The sequence below is a fragment of the Lutra lutra genome, chromosome 7 (assembly GCF_902655055.1).
Source record: "Lutra lutra chromosome 7, mLutLut1.2, whole genome shotgun sequence".
NCBI lineage: Eukaryota > Metazoa > Chordata > Mammalia > Carnivora > Mustelidae > Lutra > Lutra lutra.
The window spans coordinates 145,541,378-145,554,687 of NC_062284.1; the positions used below are offsets into that span (position 1 = coordinate 145,541,378).

The 13,310-nt window shown below is 47.4% G+C and overlaps 1 protein-coding gene across 8 annotated transcripts in view; it reads right to left on the bottom strand.

The window, feature by feature from the left end:
• The window catches only part of PPP1R13B (protein phosphatase 1 regulatory subunit 13B), an 89,446-nt gene that overhangs the window by 30,227 nt on the left and 45,909 nt on the right, over nucleotides 1-13,310 (bottom strand). For all 8 annotated transcript variants that reach the window (XM_047737180.1, XM_047737178.1, XM_047737183.1 and 5 more), the window contains exon 4: nucleotides 11,043-11,119. In XM_047737180.1, coding sequence (XP_047593136.1) covers nucleotides 11,043-11,119 — 77 coding nt within the window. The remainder of the gene's footprint in view (nucleotides 1-11,042; nucleotides 11,120-13,310) is intronic.

The following is a 13,310-nucleotide window of genomic DNA, read 5'->3' on the forward strand; positions in this document are numbered from 1 at the left end:
CAAGGACTAACCTAAATTCCTTGGCAGTCAGTCAACAGAAAAGACTAGCGGATTTTGTCAGCAATTAAACACCTACCGACTACTGGGTCACCTCAGATGTCAACCCTAATCCTGATATGCTGATTTTAATACTCAACTAAGTAACTTCACCCTTGGCTATAATAGACAAGAATGTCATTGTACTATTACTTGGGCAAAGAAAACTCCCCAAGCTTTCAAGTCGTGATGAGACGCCGTGCTCGCGCTCCTTGCCCCTGTCCTCCTTGCCCCTTTCTGCACTGGCTGATGCGGAGACTGCAGAGGCACCCTTGGAGGGCTCCAGCCCTCCAGCCCTGCTTTCTCTCAGAGGAGCCCCAGAGCCGCCATTCCCCAGGTCAGATTCACATTTTGATTTGCAGGCCTAGCCAGCACTTCTCCCCCGCATGTCTAAAACCAAACTCCCCTCCCCTCCGACCCTGGCTTCCTCCCTCAACGTCTTACTGTCAATCAATGGCTACAACATTTCCCCCAGGAACCTCGGCCTCACCTGTGACTTCAGCCTACGTGGCTGAAAACATAAGTTGTTGCTCAGCGCTCCTGATCACTCTCATATCCAGCTTTCCTCTCCATTCCAGAGCTGACACTTCCCACCTTCCTACTTTTGCCCACATTATTCCTTCTGGCTGCAAAGCCCTTCCTAAACTCTACCTGTCCTTCCAGGCTCTGTGGCAATACCATCTGCTTCCCGAAGCTTTTCCTGATCCTCTACAGATAATCTCTCCTACAATTGTTCTGACCCTCAGGATCTGACATCACTTCCAGAGACGTGAGAGAACTCTTTCCTAACGAGTTCCGAATTCTAGAGATGCAACTGCACGTAACGCGCACTCGCACGTTGTCTCGTTAACTCGAGCTGGTGGCTATCTTACTGACCGCTCACACAGCGCCTCTGGGGGAGCTCCGCAGCCCCACAGAGGAGAAAGCTGAGCTCCGGCAGCCGGTTGAGTGGCTCTCCCGAGCCCAGCGGTGCAGGAGCAGCAGTGCCAGCAGCTCAGCCCGGGTCTTCGGCCAGTAGTGGATGCTGTCCCCTCACACGGGATGCGCTGGCCCCCACTGCTCTCAGAGCAGGGTGCGGCACACACACGGAGGACTGCCCCGACTACCAGTCATCTAGAGTTTCAAAGGGCAAATGTTCTACCAGATGCCATATGCTGATTATTAGTCTGAAGCGGATGAAAATGCTGTTTTTAGGGGCGCTTGGGTGGCTCAGTTGTTAAGCATCTGCCTTCGGCTCAGGTCATGATCCCGGGGTCCTGGAACTGAGCCCTGTGTCAGGCTCCCTGCTCAGTGGGGAGTCTGCTTCCCCCTCTTTTTTTTTTTTAAGATTTTATTTATTTGACACACAGAGAGAGATCACAAGCAGGCAGAGAGGCAGGCAGAGAGAGAGGGGGAAGTAGGCTCCCCGCTGAGCAGAGAGCCCGATGCGGGGCTCGATCCCAGGACCCTGAGATCATGACTTGAGCCAAAGGCAGAGGCTTAACCCACTGAGCCGCCCAGGCACCCTCTCCCTTTCCTTCTCCCTGCTCATGCTCTGTCTCAAATAAACTTTTTTTCAAGAAAGAATGAATTAAAACCTCCTTTCTTCTAAATTGTATTATAGATGTATGCCTTTTGAGCTTGTGTCTCCATGATCTTGAAATTCTTCTTTCCCGGTATTTCCTTTGGAAGTAAGTCTCTCTCTGGGACTCCAGTGGTGAGTCTACTGTCAAGTATACATTCCACAGTGACCGCACAGACCTCCCCATCTCCAGTCTCACTCCCAGCCCTCTGCCGGGCACAGAACTCTCACACCAGCACCAGAGGCTCTCTCTAAAACGCAGCTCATCCTTTCCCTTGCTTACTACCCTGCAAGAATAAGTCCAGGCTCGGTGCAGTGAGGATCCGGCCCCTCCCCTGACCAGTACAGGTCAGCTCTAGTCCCCGCTCAGCGTCACCCCCACCTTCCTCGTCCCCACATCTTTTTTTTTTTTTTTAAAGATTTTATTTATTTATTTGACAGAGATCACAAGCAGGCAGAGAGGCAGGCAGAGAGAGAGGAGGAAGCAGGCTCCCCACTGTGCTGAGAGCCCGATGCGGGGCTCGATCCCAGGACCCTGAGATCATGACCCCAGCAGAAGGCAGAGGCCCAACCCACTGAGCCGCCCAGGCGCCCTCCTCATCCCCACATGTACACTCCACTGTTACCAACGTGTTTTCCACTCTCTGCCGCCCACAGCGCTTCACGTTCTTCCCCGTGTCCTAGCAGATGCCTCTGATCTCCAGCTCCCGGAAATCTCTCCTGAGAGCCACCTCAGGAAGTGAATCAGATCAAATCCGATTATTTCGGTGTCTTGTTCTACTTTTCCTGCACTTCTCATGCTGTGCTGTGATTCGTTTACCCACCTATCTCTAAAAACACCCTTTCGTTCACTGTGGAATGTGAATCAGTCTTCAAGCAGCCACCACTGAACAATTTGCCTGTATGTCTTTGGTCTAAAACCAAAATAAATTGGATAGAATTGTTTTAAAAAGAATAAAGAAAGAAATTTTAAGCCCAGGTAGTAGTTATCTGTGTGGGTTTTTTTAGTAATTCTTTAACCTGTGTGTATTTCACACATTCTCTGTATCACACTAAAATGGTAAAAAAATAATTAGATCAATCAGCCAGGATCCTTTCTGATAATTTAAAAGATATTTGCTTAAAACTTTAATGTTTTCTGTTTTAATTTTTATTTGTTGGCATAACTGATTTTTTAAAGTATGAGAGGATTCTCAGTATGACGTCACTCCAAAAATGACAAACATGTCAAAAATGAAACTCTGACAAAATAATTAGGATAAGATCTATTTATCCCCACATAATAGTCTCGATCCTTTAGTCATTTCTCTTTTTGCACATCTCACCACAGCTGTAAATGTTCAGGTTTGGAGAGCATTTTTACCTGCTCACTTAGCAAACAAAAGAAAACACCTGATAATGATATCAAGATAGATTATAAACATGGAGTCTTACTTGTATCACAAAAAATACTCAGTAAAATTGAGTCTAACATTTCATTATATTCTGGAGCTGCAACACTTCATATTCCAACAATTATTAAGCCTCACAAATCGGAGTCAATTAGTATCCAAAATACTCCCCAACCCCTGTAATAAGACTATAATATGCTATTTTATCTGATAAAGTGAATTACTCTTATGATTAAAATTCACCCATAGGTATGCCTGGGTGGCTCAGTGCGTTAAGCCACTGCCTTCGGCTCAGGTCATGATCCCAGGGTCCTCGGACTGAGCCCCGCAACGGGCTCCCTGCTCAGCGGGGAGCCTGCTTCTCTCTCTCTCTGCCTGCCTCTCTGCCTACTTGAGATCTCTCTCTTTCTTTGACAAATAAAATTAAAAAAAAAAAAAAAAAAAAACTTCTTCTCTTCTGTTTGAATAAATAAATAAAATTCACCCATATAAAGTCAAAGTTTGGTTTGACCCATGTTTATACCCAAAGCAAGTGGCTAAGAACAATGAGGGCTGGGAAGACCAGGAGGAAAGTAGGAAGCAAAACACCATGGGAACTGCTGTTTCCCACAGTACAGCCCCCAAGACACACGGAACTATCCTCCTGATCATAACACCTATGAGGCAAGATAAAAAACAAACACCTACTTTTGAAAGCACCACTGGGCTGCCACAATGGTAAGGAAGTTCCGGGGGGGTACCCGAAGTTCTGGGTCACAAGGGAACGCTGCGGCTGGCTTGCATCCTGTAGGTCTGCGCCTCTGTGGCCCTATCACCTCCTTGTGCCTGGCTCCCAGGTACACAGGCAACTGCTGGTCTACCTTCTGCTACTACTAGTCAGTTTACATTTCCTAGAGGATTTTTTTTTCTTTTTTAAGGGAAGGGGGTGATAAGGGCAGAGGGGGAGGGAAAGACAATCTTAAGCAGGCTCCAGCCTGGTAAGGGGCTTGATGTCACGACCCTGAGATCATGACCTGAGCCCAAATCAAGTCGGACACTTAACTGACTGAGCCACCCAGGCGCCCCTACGTTTCCTAGAGTTTTATACAGAGGGAATCAAGCAGTATGTACTCCGTGGTCTGGCTTCTACCTTCCAGCATAATGATTTTGAGACCCATCCATGTTGCCGTGTGTATCAGTGGCCTGCACCTTGTCACTGCTCAGTAATATTTCATTATATGGATATGTAATGCTTTTCATCCATTTACCTGTTACTAGACATTAAGGTTGTTTCCAGATTTTGGCTACCACAAACCAAACTGCTCTGAACAACCATGTACATGTCTGTATGGCTGTCTGCTTTCTTTTTGCTTGTGTAATTACTTTGGAATAGAATTGCTGGACTGCATAATAGATTCATGTTCAAGTTTTAAAAAAATATTCATTCATTCATTCATTTATTTATTTTAGTCAAAGAGTGAGCAGAGCAGGGGGAGGGGCAGAGGGAGAAGAGAGCACGAATCCTAAGCAGCTCCATGCCTAGCATGGAGACTGACGCAGGGCTCCATCCCAGGACCCTCAGATCATGACCTGAGCTGAAATCAAGACCAACTCAGGCGCCCCGATTCATATTCAAGTTTTAAAGAAATTTGTTACACTGTTTACCAGTTTTTTTTGTTTTTTGTTTTTTGTTTTTTTTTTTTACCAGATTGTACCATGTTATATTCTCAACAGCAGTATTTGAGAATTCTGGGCTCTCCACATCCTCACCAACACTTGTTAGGATGGGTGGCTCAGTTGTTAAGCGTCTGCCTTCGGCTCAGGTCATGATCCCGAGGTCCCGGGATCCAGCTCGTAATCAGGCTCTCTGCTTGGCAGGAAGCCTGCTTCTCCCTCTCCTGCTCCCCCTGCTTGTGTTCCCTCTCTCGCTGTTTCTCTGTCAAATAAGTAAATAAAATCTTAAAAAAAAAATTTAGACATTCTAATAGGTATTAAGTGGCATTATTGTGGGGCGGGAGAGCCGAGCCGGGGGAGGGACGCCGAGATGCCATTTTCAGCGGCGGGAGCGGCGGAGCAGCAGCAGCTTAAAAAAAGACAAATACTGGGGCGCCTGGGTGGCTCAGTGGGTTAAAGCCTCTGCCTTCGGCTCGGGTCATGATCTCAGGGTCCTGGGATGGAGCCCAGCATCGGGCTTCTTGCTCAGTGGGGAGCCTGCTTCTCCCTCTCTCTGCTTGCCTCTCTGCCTGCTTGTGATCTCTGTCAAATAAATAAATAAAATCTTTAAAAAAAAAATCCTAATTTCATTAACCCCCAAACCACTAAACTACAATAAAGGCATTTTGACATCGAATAATAGAAAATCATAGAAATGAACTAGCAGGAGAGGAGACCACAAAAATGTTTGGAGCTGAAAAGAAAACGAATGGGAAAGGCACTCGAGTGGGCCTGTGACCACCTCAAGCTAGAAGAGCTACGACTGGACGAGCCCTGGCACATCACAGAATATTTGTCTTGAGAACTGGCAATACCTTCTGATTCTAGAAGCAGCAGAATTCTACTTATTTATTCTCCAGACACTCGAAACTTCACCTGATCTGGAGACAGGAGGTACAACTGAGGGCAGGCACCATATGTTAAACAGCATGACCAAGTCCCCATTTTAGTAACAAATGCTTCAAGAAATAAACTGTCACAGGGGTGCCTGAGTGGCTCAGTGGGTTAGGCCTCTGCCTTCAGCTCGGGTCATGATCGAGCCCCACCATTGGGCTCTCTGCTCTGTGGGGAGCCTGCTTCCCCATCTCTCTCTGCCTGCCTCTCTGCCTACTTGTGATCTCTCTCTCTCCCTGTCAAATAAATAAATAAAAATCTTAAAAAAAAAAAAAAAAAGAAATAAACTCTCACAGGTATGGCCAATTGCTTTGACAAAGGTACCAAGACAATTCAATGGAGAAGGAATAGTCTTTTCTTTTCTTTTAATAATTTTATTTTTTTTAAGATTTTATTTATTTATTTGACAGACAGAGATCACAAGTAGGCAGAGGCAGGCAGAGAGAGAGGAGGAAGCAGGCTTCCCGCTGAGCAGAGAGCCCGAAGCGGGGCTCGATCCCAGGACCCTGAGATCATGACCTGAGCCGAAGGCAGAGGCTTTAACCCACTGAGCCACCCAGGCGCCCAAGGAATAGTCTTTTCACCGAATGCTGCAGGGATAACTAGATATTAACAGGCAAGAGAATAAATCTGGATCCCTGCTTCATACCAAAACCAAAAATCAACTCACAATGGATCATAGCCCCAAACGTTGAGAGCTCCAGCTATAAAGCTCTTAGAAGAAAGCAGAGGGGCCGGATTAACTGGCCTTGGCAGTTCACCACACAAGCAGGAATAAAGCAGGAACTGACTCATTGTTTAGTGTGGCTGGCCGAGAAAACAGGAAAAGCACTTCCAGGACACCTAAGGAAAATGGTGCCGTGCAGAAGCGTTTACATGGCAAACCTGACACCACTCTCCTTACAGACGGTTTGAAGGGAAGCCCTGGGCTGTCCTCTGGGAACTCAGATTTTGGGAGGGTTCCCACCATTCCCAGAAGTGATGAGAGAAGCTTGCTGAACCTGAACTTGTACACTTGGGGCTCCACTGAGCTGCACTGGCCGACAGCATGTCACACCTGTTGCCATAGCCGGTTGTGGCAGACTGAGCACGTCCTGTATGACTCCACTGGGGAAGGCCTCTTGGAAGCTGGTGCCTGGGGTCCTCAGACTTCACCCCACACGCCTTTGCGCTTCACTGAGCTCGCCCCGTAGCCCGTCACTGCGGTCAAGCAGAGCTGTGAGTACAACCAGCTCCTGAATCCTATGAGTCCTCCTGGCAAATCGCTGAAACTAGGGGTGCCTGGGGGGCTCAGGTGTTAAGCGTCTGCCTTCAGTTCAGGTCATGATCTCAGGGTCCTGGGATCGAGCCCTGCATCGGGCTCTCTGCTCAGCGGGGAGCCTGCTTCCTTCTCTCTCTTTCTGCCTGCCTCTGTGCCTACTTGTGATCTCTGTCAAATAAATACATAAAATCTTAAAAAAAAAAACCCAAATAAATAAAACTGCTGAAGCTAGGGGTGGTCCTGAGGACCCGTGCCGCAACTAATATACTAAGAGAAATCCATTTGCTTTTCGGTAGCATACAGTCAAACCAGATTCCCAGAATTCTACTGACAAGTACGTTCTGAATGCTTAGGACAGTGTGTGCATGTGACCCAGAGCCCCCAAACCCGGCAGGGCGGCACGGGCATTCGGGAGTTTTGTGCGTCCACCCCAGGCTCACTGCGCCAAAAATTCAGCCGTGGCTGGGCGTTTATTTCTTAGAAACCCTGACTTGTTGACCTGCAACTTTCGTAGAGCAGGACTTCCTGACCTTCTTGCCCAAGCAGCTGCTAACGGGCATGAATCACACCAGCTCAGCTTCCTGTCCTCTTCCAACCCACACACGCCCTCCTCCCTCAGCGGCAGCTTGATCCAGTCCTTGCTGCTGGGACGCACAAACCAGGTTCAGCGCCATTATCTAGGGTACATAAAGAAACAGTGTTGGAGAAAGATTTTTTTTTAAAGATTTTATTTATTTATTTGACAGACAGAGATCACAAGCAGGCAGAGAGGCAGGCGGAGAGAGGAGGAAGCAGGCTCCCCGCCGAGCAGGGAGCCTGATGCGGGGCTCCATCCCAGGACCCTGAGACCATGACCTGAGCAGAAGGCAGAGGCCCAACCCAATGACCCACCCAGGCGCCCCTAGAAAGATGTTTTTAGTATCTTATGAACTTTAAAAATGCACGTAAAAGTGCCTTGTAGACATTAAGAACTTTACGAACATACTGTATTACTGGCCTTAACAGGCAGATGTATGCACCATAAAACACAGCAGCGTCTTTGATGTGATGCTTCCAGTGCAAAGTTATACTTCCTGACAGCTCTCTGCCCTCCTCTAATTAAAAACTCACATAAAGGCCATAGGCACACTTTTAACTTTGGTTTCAGATTTCAGCTTTGTTGATTTTTTTTTTTTAAGATTTTATTTATTTATTTGTCAGAGAGAGGGAGAGAGAGCGAGCACAGGCAGACAGAATGGCAGGCAGAGGGAGAGGGAGAAGCAGGCTCCCCGATGAGCAAGGAGCCCGATGCGGGACTCGATCCCAGGACGCCGGAATCATGACCTGAGCCGAAGGCAGCCACTTAACCAACTGAGCCACCCAGGTGTCCCCAGCTTTGTTGATCTTGAGATATAAGCATTATCTCCGTGTTAAGAAATAACTTCATCAGGGAAAGATCACAGACGCCTCACATTTAAACATCAGCACTCACTTTACGGGGGCACGTGGGCGGCTCAGCTGAGGGGGCGTCTGCCTTTGGCTCGGTCATGATCTCAGGGTCCTGGGACTGAGCCCTGCGTCGGGCTCCCTCGGTCTGCTCCTCCCTCCCTTTCTGCCCCTCCCTGTTCATGCTCTCTCTTGCATATTTTCTATCCAATAAATAAGTAAAATCTTTTTTTTTTTTTTTTAAAGAACTCACTTTATGACTGGCATCCTTTCCTCCTGAGCCCCTTACCTGTACCCCCCGCCCCCCAGCACACGGCACTGTCCTGAAACAATATACTGGTTTCACCTTCCCGAGAGCCCCTCAGGTCATGGGCAATCTTAGAACTCAAAAGAATCTTCCAAATTCAGTTGGGCAAATAAGTTCTGAATGCTTAGGACAGTGTGTGCATGTGACCTGGAGTCCCCAAACCTGGCAGGGCAACACAGGAGGGCATATGGGGACTTCTGCAGGCCTGCCCAGACTCACTGACTCAAAAGTCCTGCCAGTGGGGTGTGGGCCTTTTTTTTCCTTAAGACTTTCTGAAGCAGATATGCCTGGTAGAACCCCACAGAGGCTCTACATCTGGTGTGAACAAGCATGTCAGAAGGCAGGCAGGTGAAGGGGATTTGTGGAACAGTCTTTAGAAATTGGAGGCTAAGGAACGAGAATTCATAATCTTTTTTCTTTTTTTAACATTTTATTTATTTATTTGTTAGAGAGAGAGAGAATGCACAAGCAGTGGGAGCAGCACACTCCCCGCTGAGCAAGGAGCCTGATGTGGGGCTCCATCCCAGGACCCTGAGACCATGACCAGAGCCAAAGGCAGACACTTCACTGAATGAGCCACCCGGGTGCCCCTCTTTTCTTTTTTTTTTTAAAGATTTTGTTTATTTATTTGAGAGAGAGAGATCTCAAGAGAGAGCATGGGGAAGAGAGGAAGCAGCAGGCTTCCCGCTGAGCAGGGAGCCCGATTTGAGGCTCTCTGAGCTGAAGGCAGGCACTCAACTGACTGAGCCACCAAGCTGTCCCAGGAGAATTCACAATCTTGACATCACAAATAGTTCTGAGTGGCACAAGGACTATGACACTGGAGCCAAAGAGAAGAAAGTATAACTTAGTGTGCCACTTGCCTATGTGGTGAATAATATCTGCAGAGTCTAAAATTATAAGCCCTACTAAATGGTTTTCAGGAGGCTTAATTAGTCAGATAACAGTACAGATATTATTAAACTTGACAACATAAAAGTACAACTGAAAGAACCGGAAGGTAGGAGGGAAAGAGAAAGTGGATAAAGGGGACGGATGCTAACACCCTCCTCTTATAAGGAGAGAGGCCTGGAGATCCGGTTTAAGTTGATAGTACAAAGAAACAGAGATATAAGGTTAACATTTAAAGTCATAACAGTAGGGGCACCTGGGTGGCTCAGTGGGTTAAAGCCTCTGCCTTCAGCTCGGGTCATGATCCTAGGGTCCTGGGATCGAGCCCTGCATTGGGCTCTCTGCTCAGCAGGGAGCCTGCCTCTCTCTCTCTCTCGCTGCCTGCCTCTCTGCCTACTTGTGATCTCTGTCAAATAAATAAATAAAATCTTTAAAAAAAATAAATAAAGTCATAACAGTAGCCAATAAAAGAACTAAACTCACAGTTCAATAATACTAAGTTGGGAAGCAGAGAGGCAAAGTCACTTGCCCAAGTTTAGCTGGCGAGGAGATGTGACTACGGGTCCTGCACGCTCCAGCCTCGGGCTATGCCAGGAAGTAACCTGCCCAACGTCACACACCTGCTTAGCAGCAGAGCCGGAAAGAGAAACTAATTCTCGGGGTGCCTCTATGGCTCAGTTGGTTAAGCGACTGCCTTTGGTTCAGGTCATGATCCTGGAGTCCCGGGATCAATTCCCGCATCGGGCTCCCTGCTCGGCGGGGAGCCTGCTTCTCCTTCTGACACTTCCTCTTCTCGTGCTCTCTCTCTCACACTCTCTCTCCCTCAAATAAATGAAATCTTTAAAAGAAAAATAAGAAAAAAAAAGAAAAGAAACTAATTCTTTAGCCTAAAAATTATTTGGAAAAATTATTCCTAAAATTTCCAGGAAAGACCATGTTGAAAATTTCTCTCATTTGCTCCTTGTTCATTCCTTCATTCGTGCTCGTTCTTTTCTCGGACACATACACACACACACACACACTCGCCACTTCTTAAAAAGAGCTCCTCTACTAGACTCACTTCCTCCCTTCCCCTCCACATCAGGCCTGTTCTCCAGAGCTACACCAGCTGACAGAGCAAGTCCTCTCTGCAGGAGGCAACTATGAAGACTTCCACCCCCAGCCATTTTGTCTTTCAAGACCCGACAGAAGGATGAAGAGATCCACACAAGACACGGGGTGAGCCTGCCTGCTCATCTCTGAGTCTAGAGACTAAGACCACCGGCTTCTGGGGGCCGGGCCACGGGCAAGAGCACCAAGCACAAGGTGAGCAGCTGCTGCGCGGGGACAGGCTGAGGCCACAGGCTGAGGAGGGTGCCGAGGCCGGGGCTAGGCTGGGGACCAGAGACCAGCCAGGATGTGGGCCAGACCGCAGACCGCCAGAACCACTCAGTGGCCTGCGGAACCTCACAGAAACTTGTGAAATACTCAACAGAAATGCCAATCTACCCCCAAAATAAGACTTCAAAAATAAATTATAACCCAAACTCATTACTACCTATAAAAAGCAATTCCAAAATTTCACCTTGATTCGCTAGTACTTACGCCATTTTCTGTGCGTTTCTCTGCAGGTACATTTATTACATTCCTCTGAGTTCTCTGCTCTTGGGTCTGACGGCCGCCTAGAGAAATGAAAGGGCCAGACTTACTAAAAGGCCAGTAAGAGGACACCCTCCCATCTCTTCACTTATTTAATTATTTATGCAGCACAAGTACAATATACCAGGATGAACAACTCAACCCTTGATACAGTTGAAAAAAATGCTTTATAGTTAATTTTTATAAAGTTGTTTAAATGAAATTTCTTCTTCTGTTTCAGGATCTTGAAATGGACTTATATCAAAAGATTTCTAACACTTAAAAATGGTCAAGATGGCAAGTTTTATATCACGTGTATTTTACCACAACTAGTTTTTATTAAACATTTTTAGAAAACTTTTTTATTATAGCAGGGACTAAAACAGAACTTAAAATCCAGCAGTAAAAACATCGGTGCGCAGAACTGGTCTTCACTGGTAGGCTCACAACTGACATGAGGCATCAACCCAAATCAGGCAGTCTTAAGAATTCTCCCCTGCTCCATAACAATTAAAATACTGCCCAAAAAAGGCTTCAGACTTAAACTGTAGAAGTTATATGCCCCGTCGTATTTTTTAAACAAAATGAAGTGTGCTGCACACGTTATGTGCACCTGGTGACTCTGACGTCACAGCAGCCGAAGCCTTTGACGTGTGCAGCGCCGCCCCGGCCCACTCAGCTCTACAGCAGTTACCTAATGTGATTTGAGAATGATCACACCTCATAGCCTGCCTTACTACCTGAAATCCCTGCCTTCAAAGGCACATGAACTTCATGTTAAAAAGACAAAATAAAACACAGGAAAACACTTTTTCTTCTCTTTCCTATTACTCTGAAACATTTGACGAAAAATGCTATCATGGAAGCATGGCTTGCTTCACCTTAAAGCACACATTCTCAAAGCCAGTGATATTGTCCCCAAGGGGCAAGACTGGTCCTTAGGGAACAGAAAATATCTTATTCTTTTTATGTACACAGCAAAGATGCGCGGTGCGTAAACAAATACACAGTACCTCTGATGGGGAAAGATGACGGACAAGAACAGAATGTCGGAAAAAAGGGAGAGAAAATTCAAAAGGGGTTAAACAGACGTGAGGGGCATGGCGTGAGGCCGAGCACAGTCCTACAGCCACGACAGCCTCTTCACAGAGTCCAGTTTCCTAGTAGCAGGATTCATTCTCTCTCTCTCTCTCTCTCTCTCACACATACACACACAGCCACAGGTTTCCCTTAGAGTATGGCATCTGTCAGTTCACAAGGTAAATTAAATTCTTAGTTATTCTTGGTATTTTTAAGGAATACGGTATTCAGGTTAATTTAATATTCTAGAATGTCTTCCCCTTCCCCACAACAAGCTACCAAGAAGTTAGAGTACTACGAAACATCCAACATCAAGTTTTACCAAGTGCCGCTCCATCTCCACGGCAAGGATGGCCTTACGGTTTGGAGTCAGCAGACAGCAAACAGTAAGGGATGACATTTGGCGAGTGCTTCTGGGGCATCAGCCCCACTGAACCCTTCACCAGAGCACCTCACCAGCTGCAGTCACGACCCCATGCAGCGCGTTGAGGAGGACACGGGGGCGGAGGGCTGGGAAGTCACTTGCCCATGACACACACCAAGAAGGCAGCCTCGCCCCCGCCTCCAGCACGCCGGCTCCTGGGTCCTGCTTTATGCTCTGGCCGTGGCCCTCACCGAGGCACTTTACACTCCAAGCTTGCTCCCTCAAGTGTAGAAGGTGACCGAAGTGAACGTCCTCTATGCTCTCCTCTAGCTTCCAAATACAGAATTCTCATCACTCTGGTGAGGGGGCTCCTTCCCTTCTCGGGATGTGTCCTACAGTTCTACACAATAAACACTCCAACGTCATCCCCTTCAAATACTATCAGTTGGTGACAACTGCCTTCCACTTAGCTCTGTGGGAAGCACAGAGGAATCATGTTCTTGGATCCTCAACTCTAGCTGTAAACCGGAGAAGCTCAGCGAACAAAAGAGGGGACAAAGCGCCCTTAAAAAAAAAAGATTTACTTACTTGAGACAGTGGGGTGGTTGGGGCAGTGGGGAGAGACAGAGGGAGAGAATCTTTTAAGCAGACTCTCCACGGAGAGTGGAGCCTGACGCGGGGCTCGATCCCATGGCCCAGGGGATCATGACCTGACTGGAAAACAAGAGCCGGACACCCAACTGACTGAGCCACCCAGGCGCCCCCCGAAGGACCCACCATCTTACTCCTCG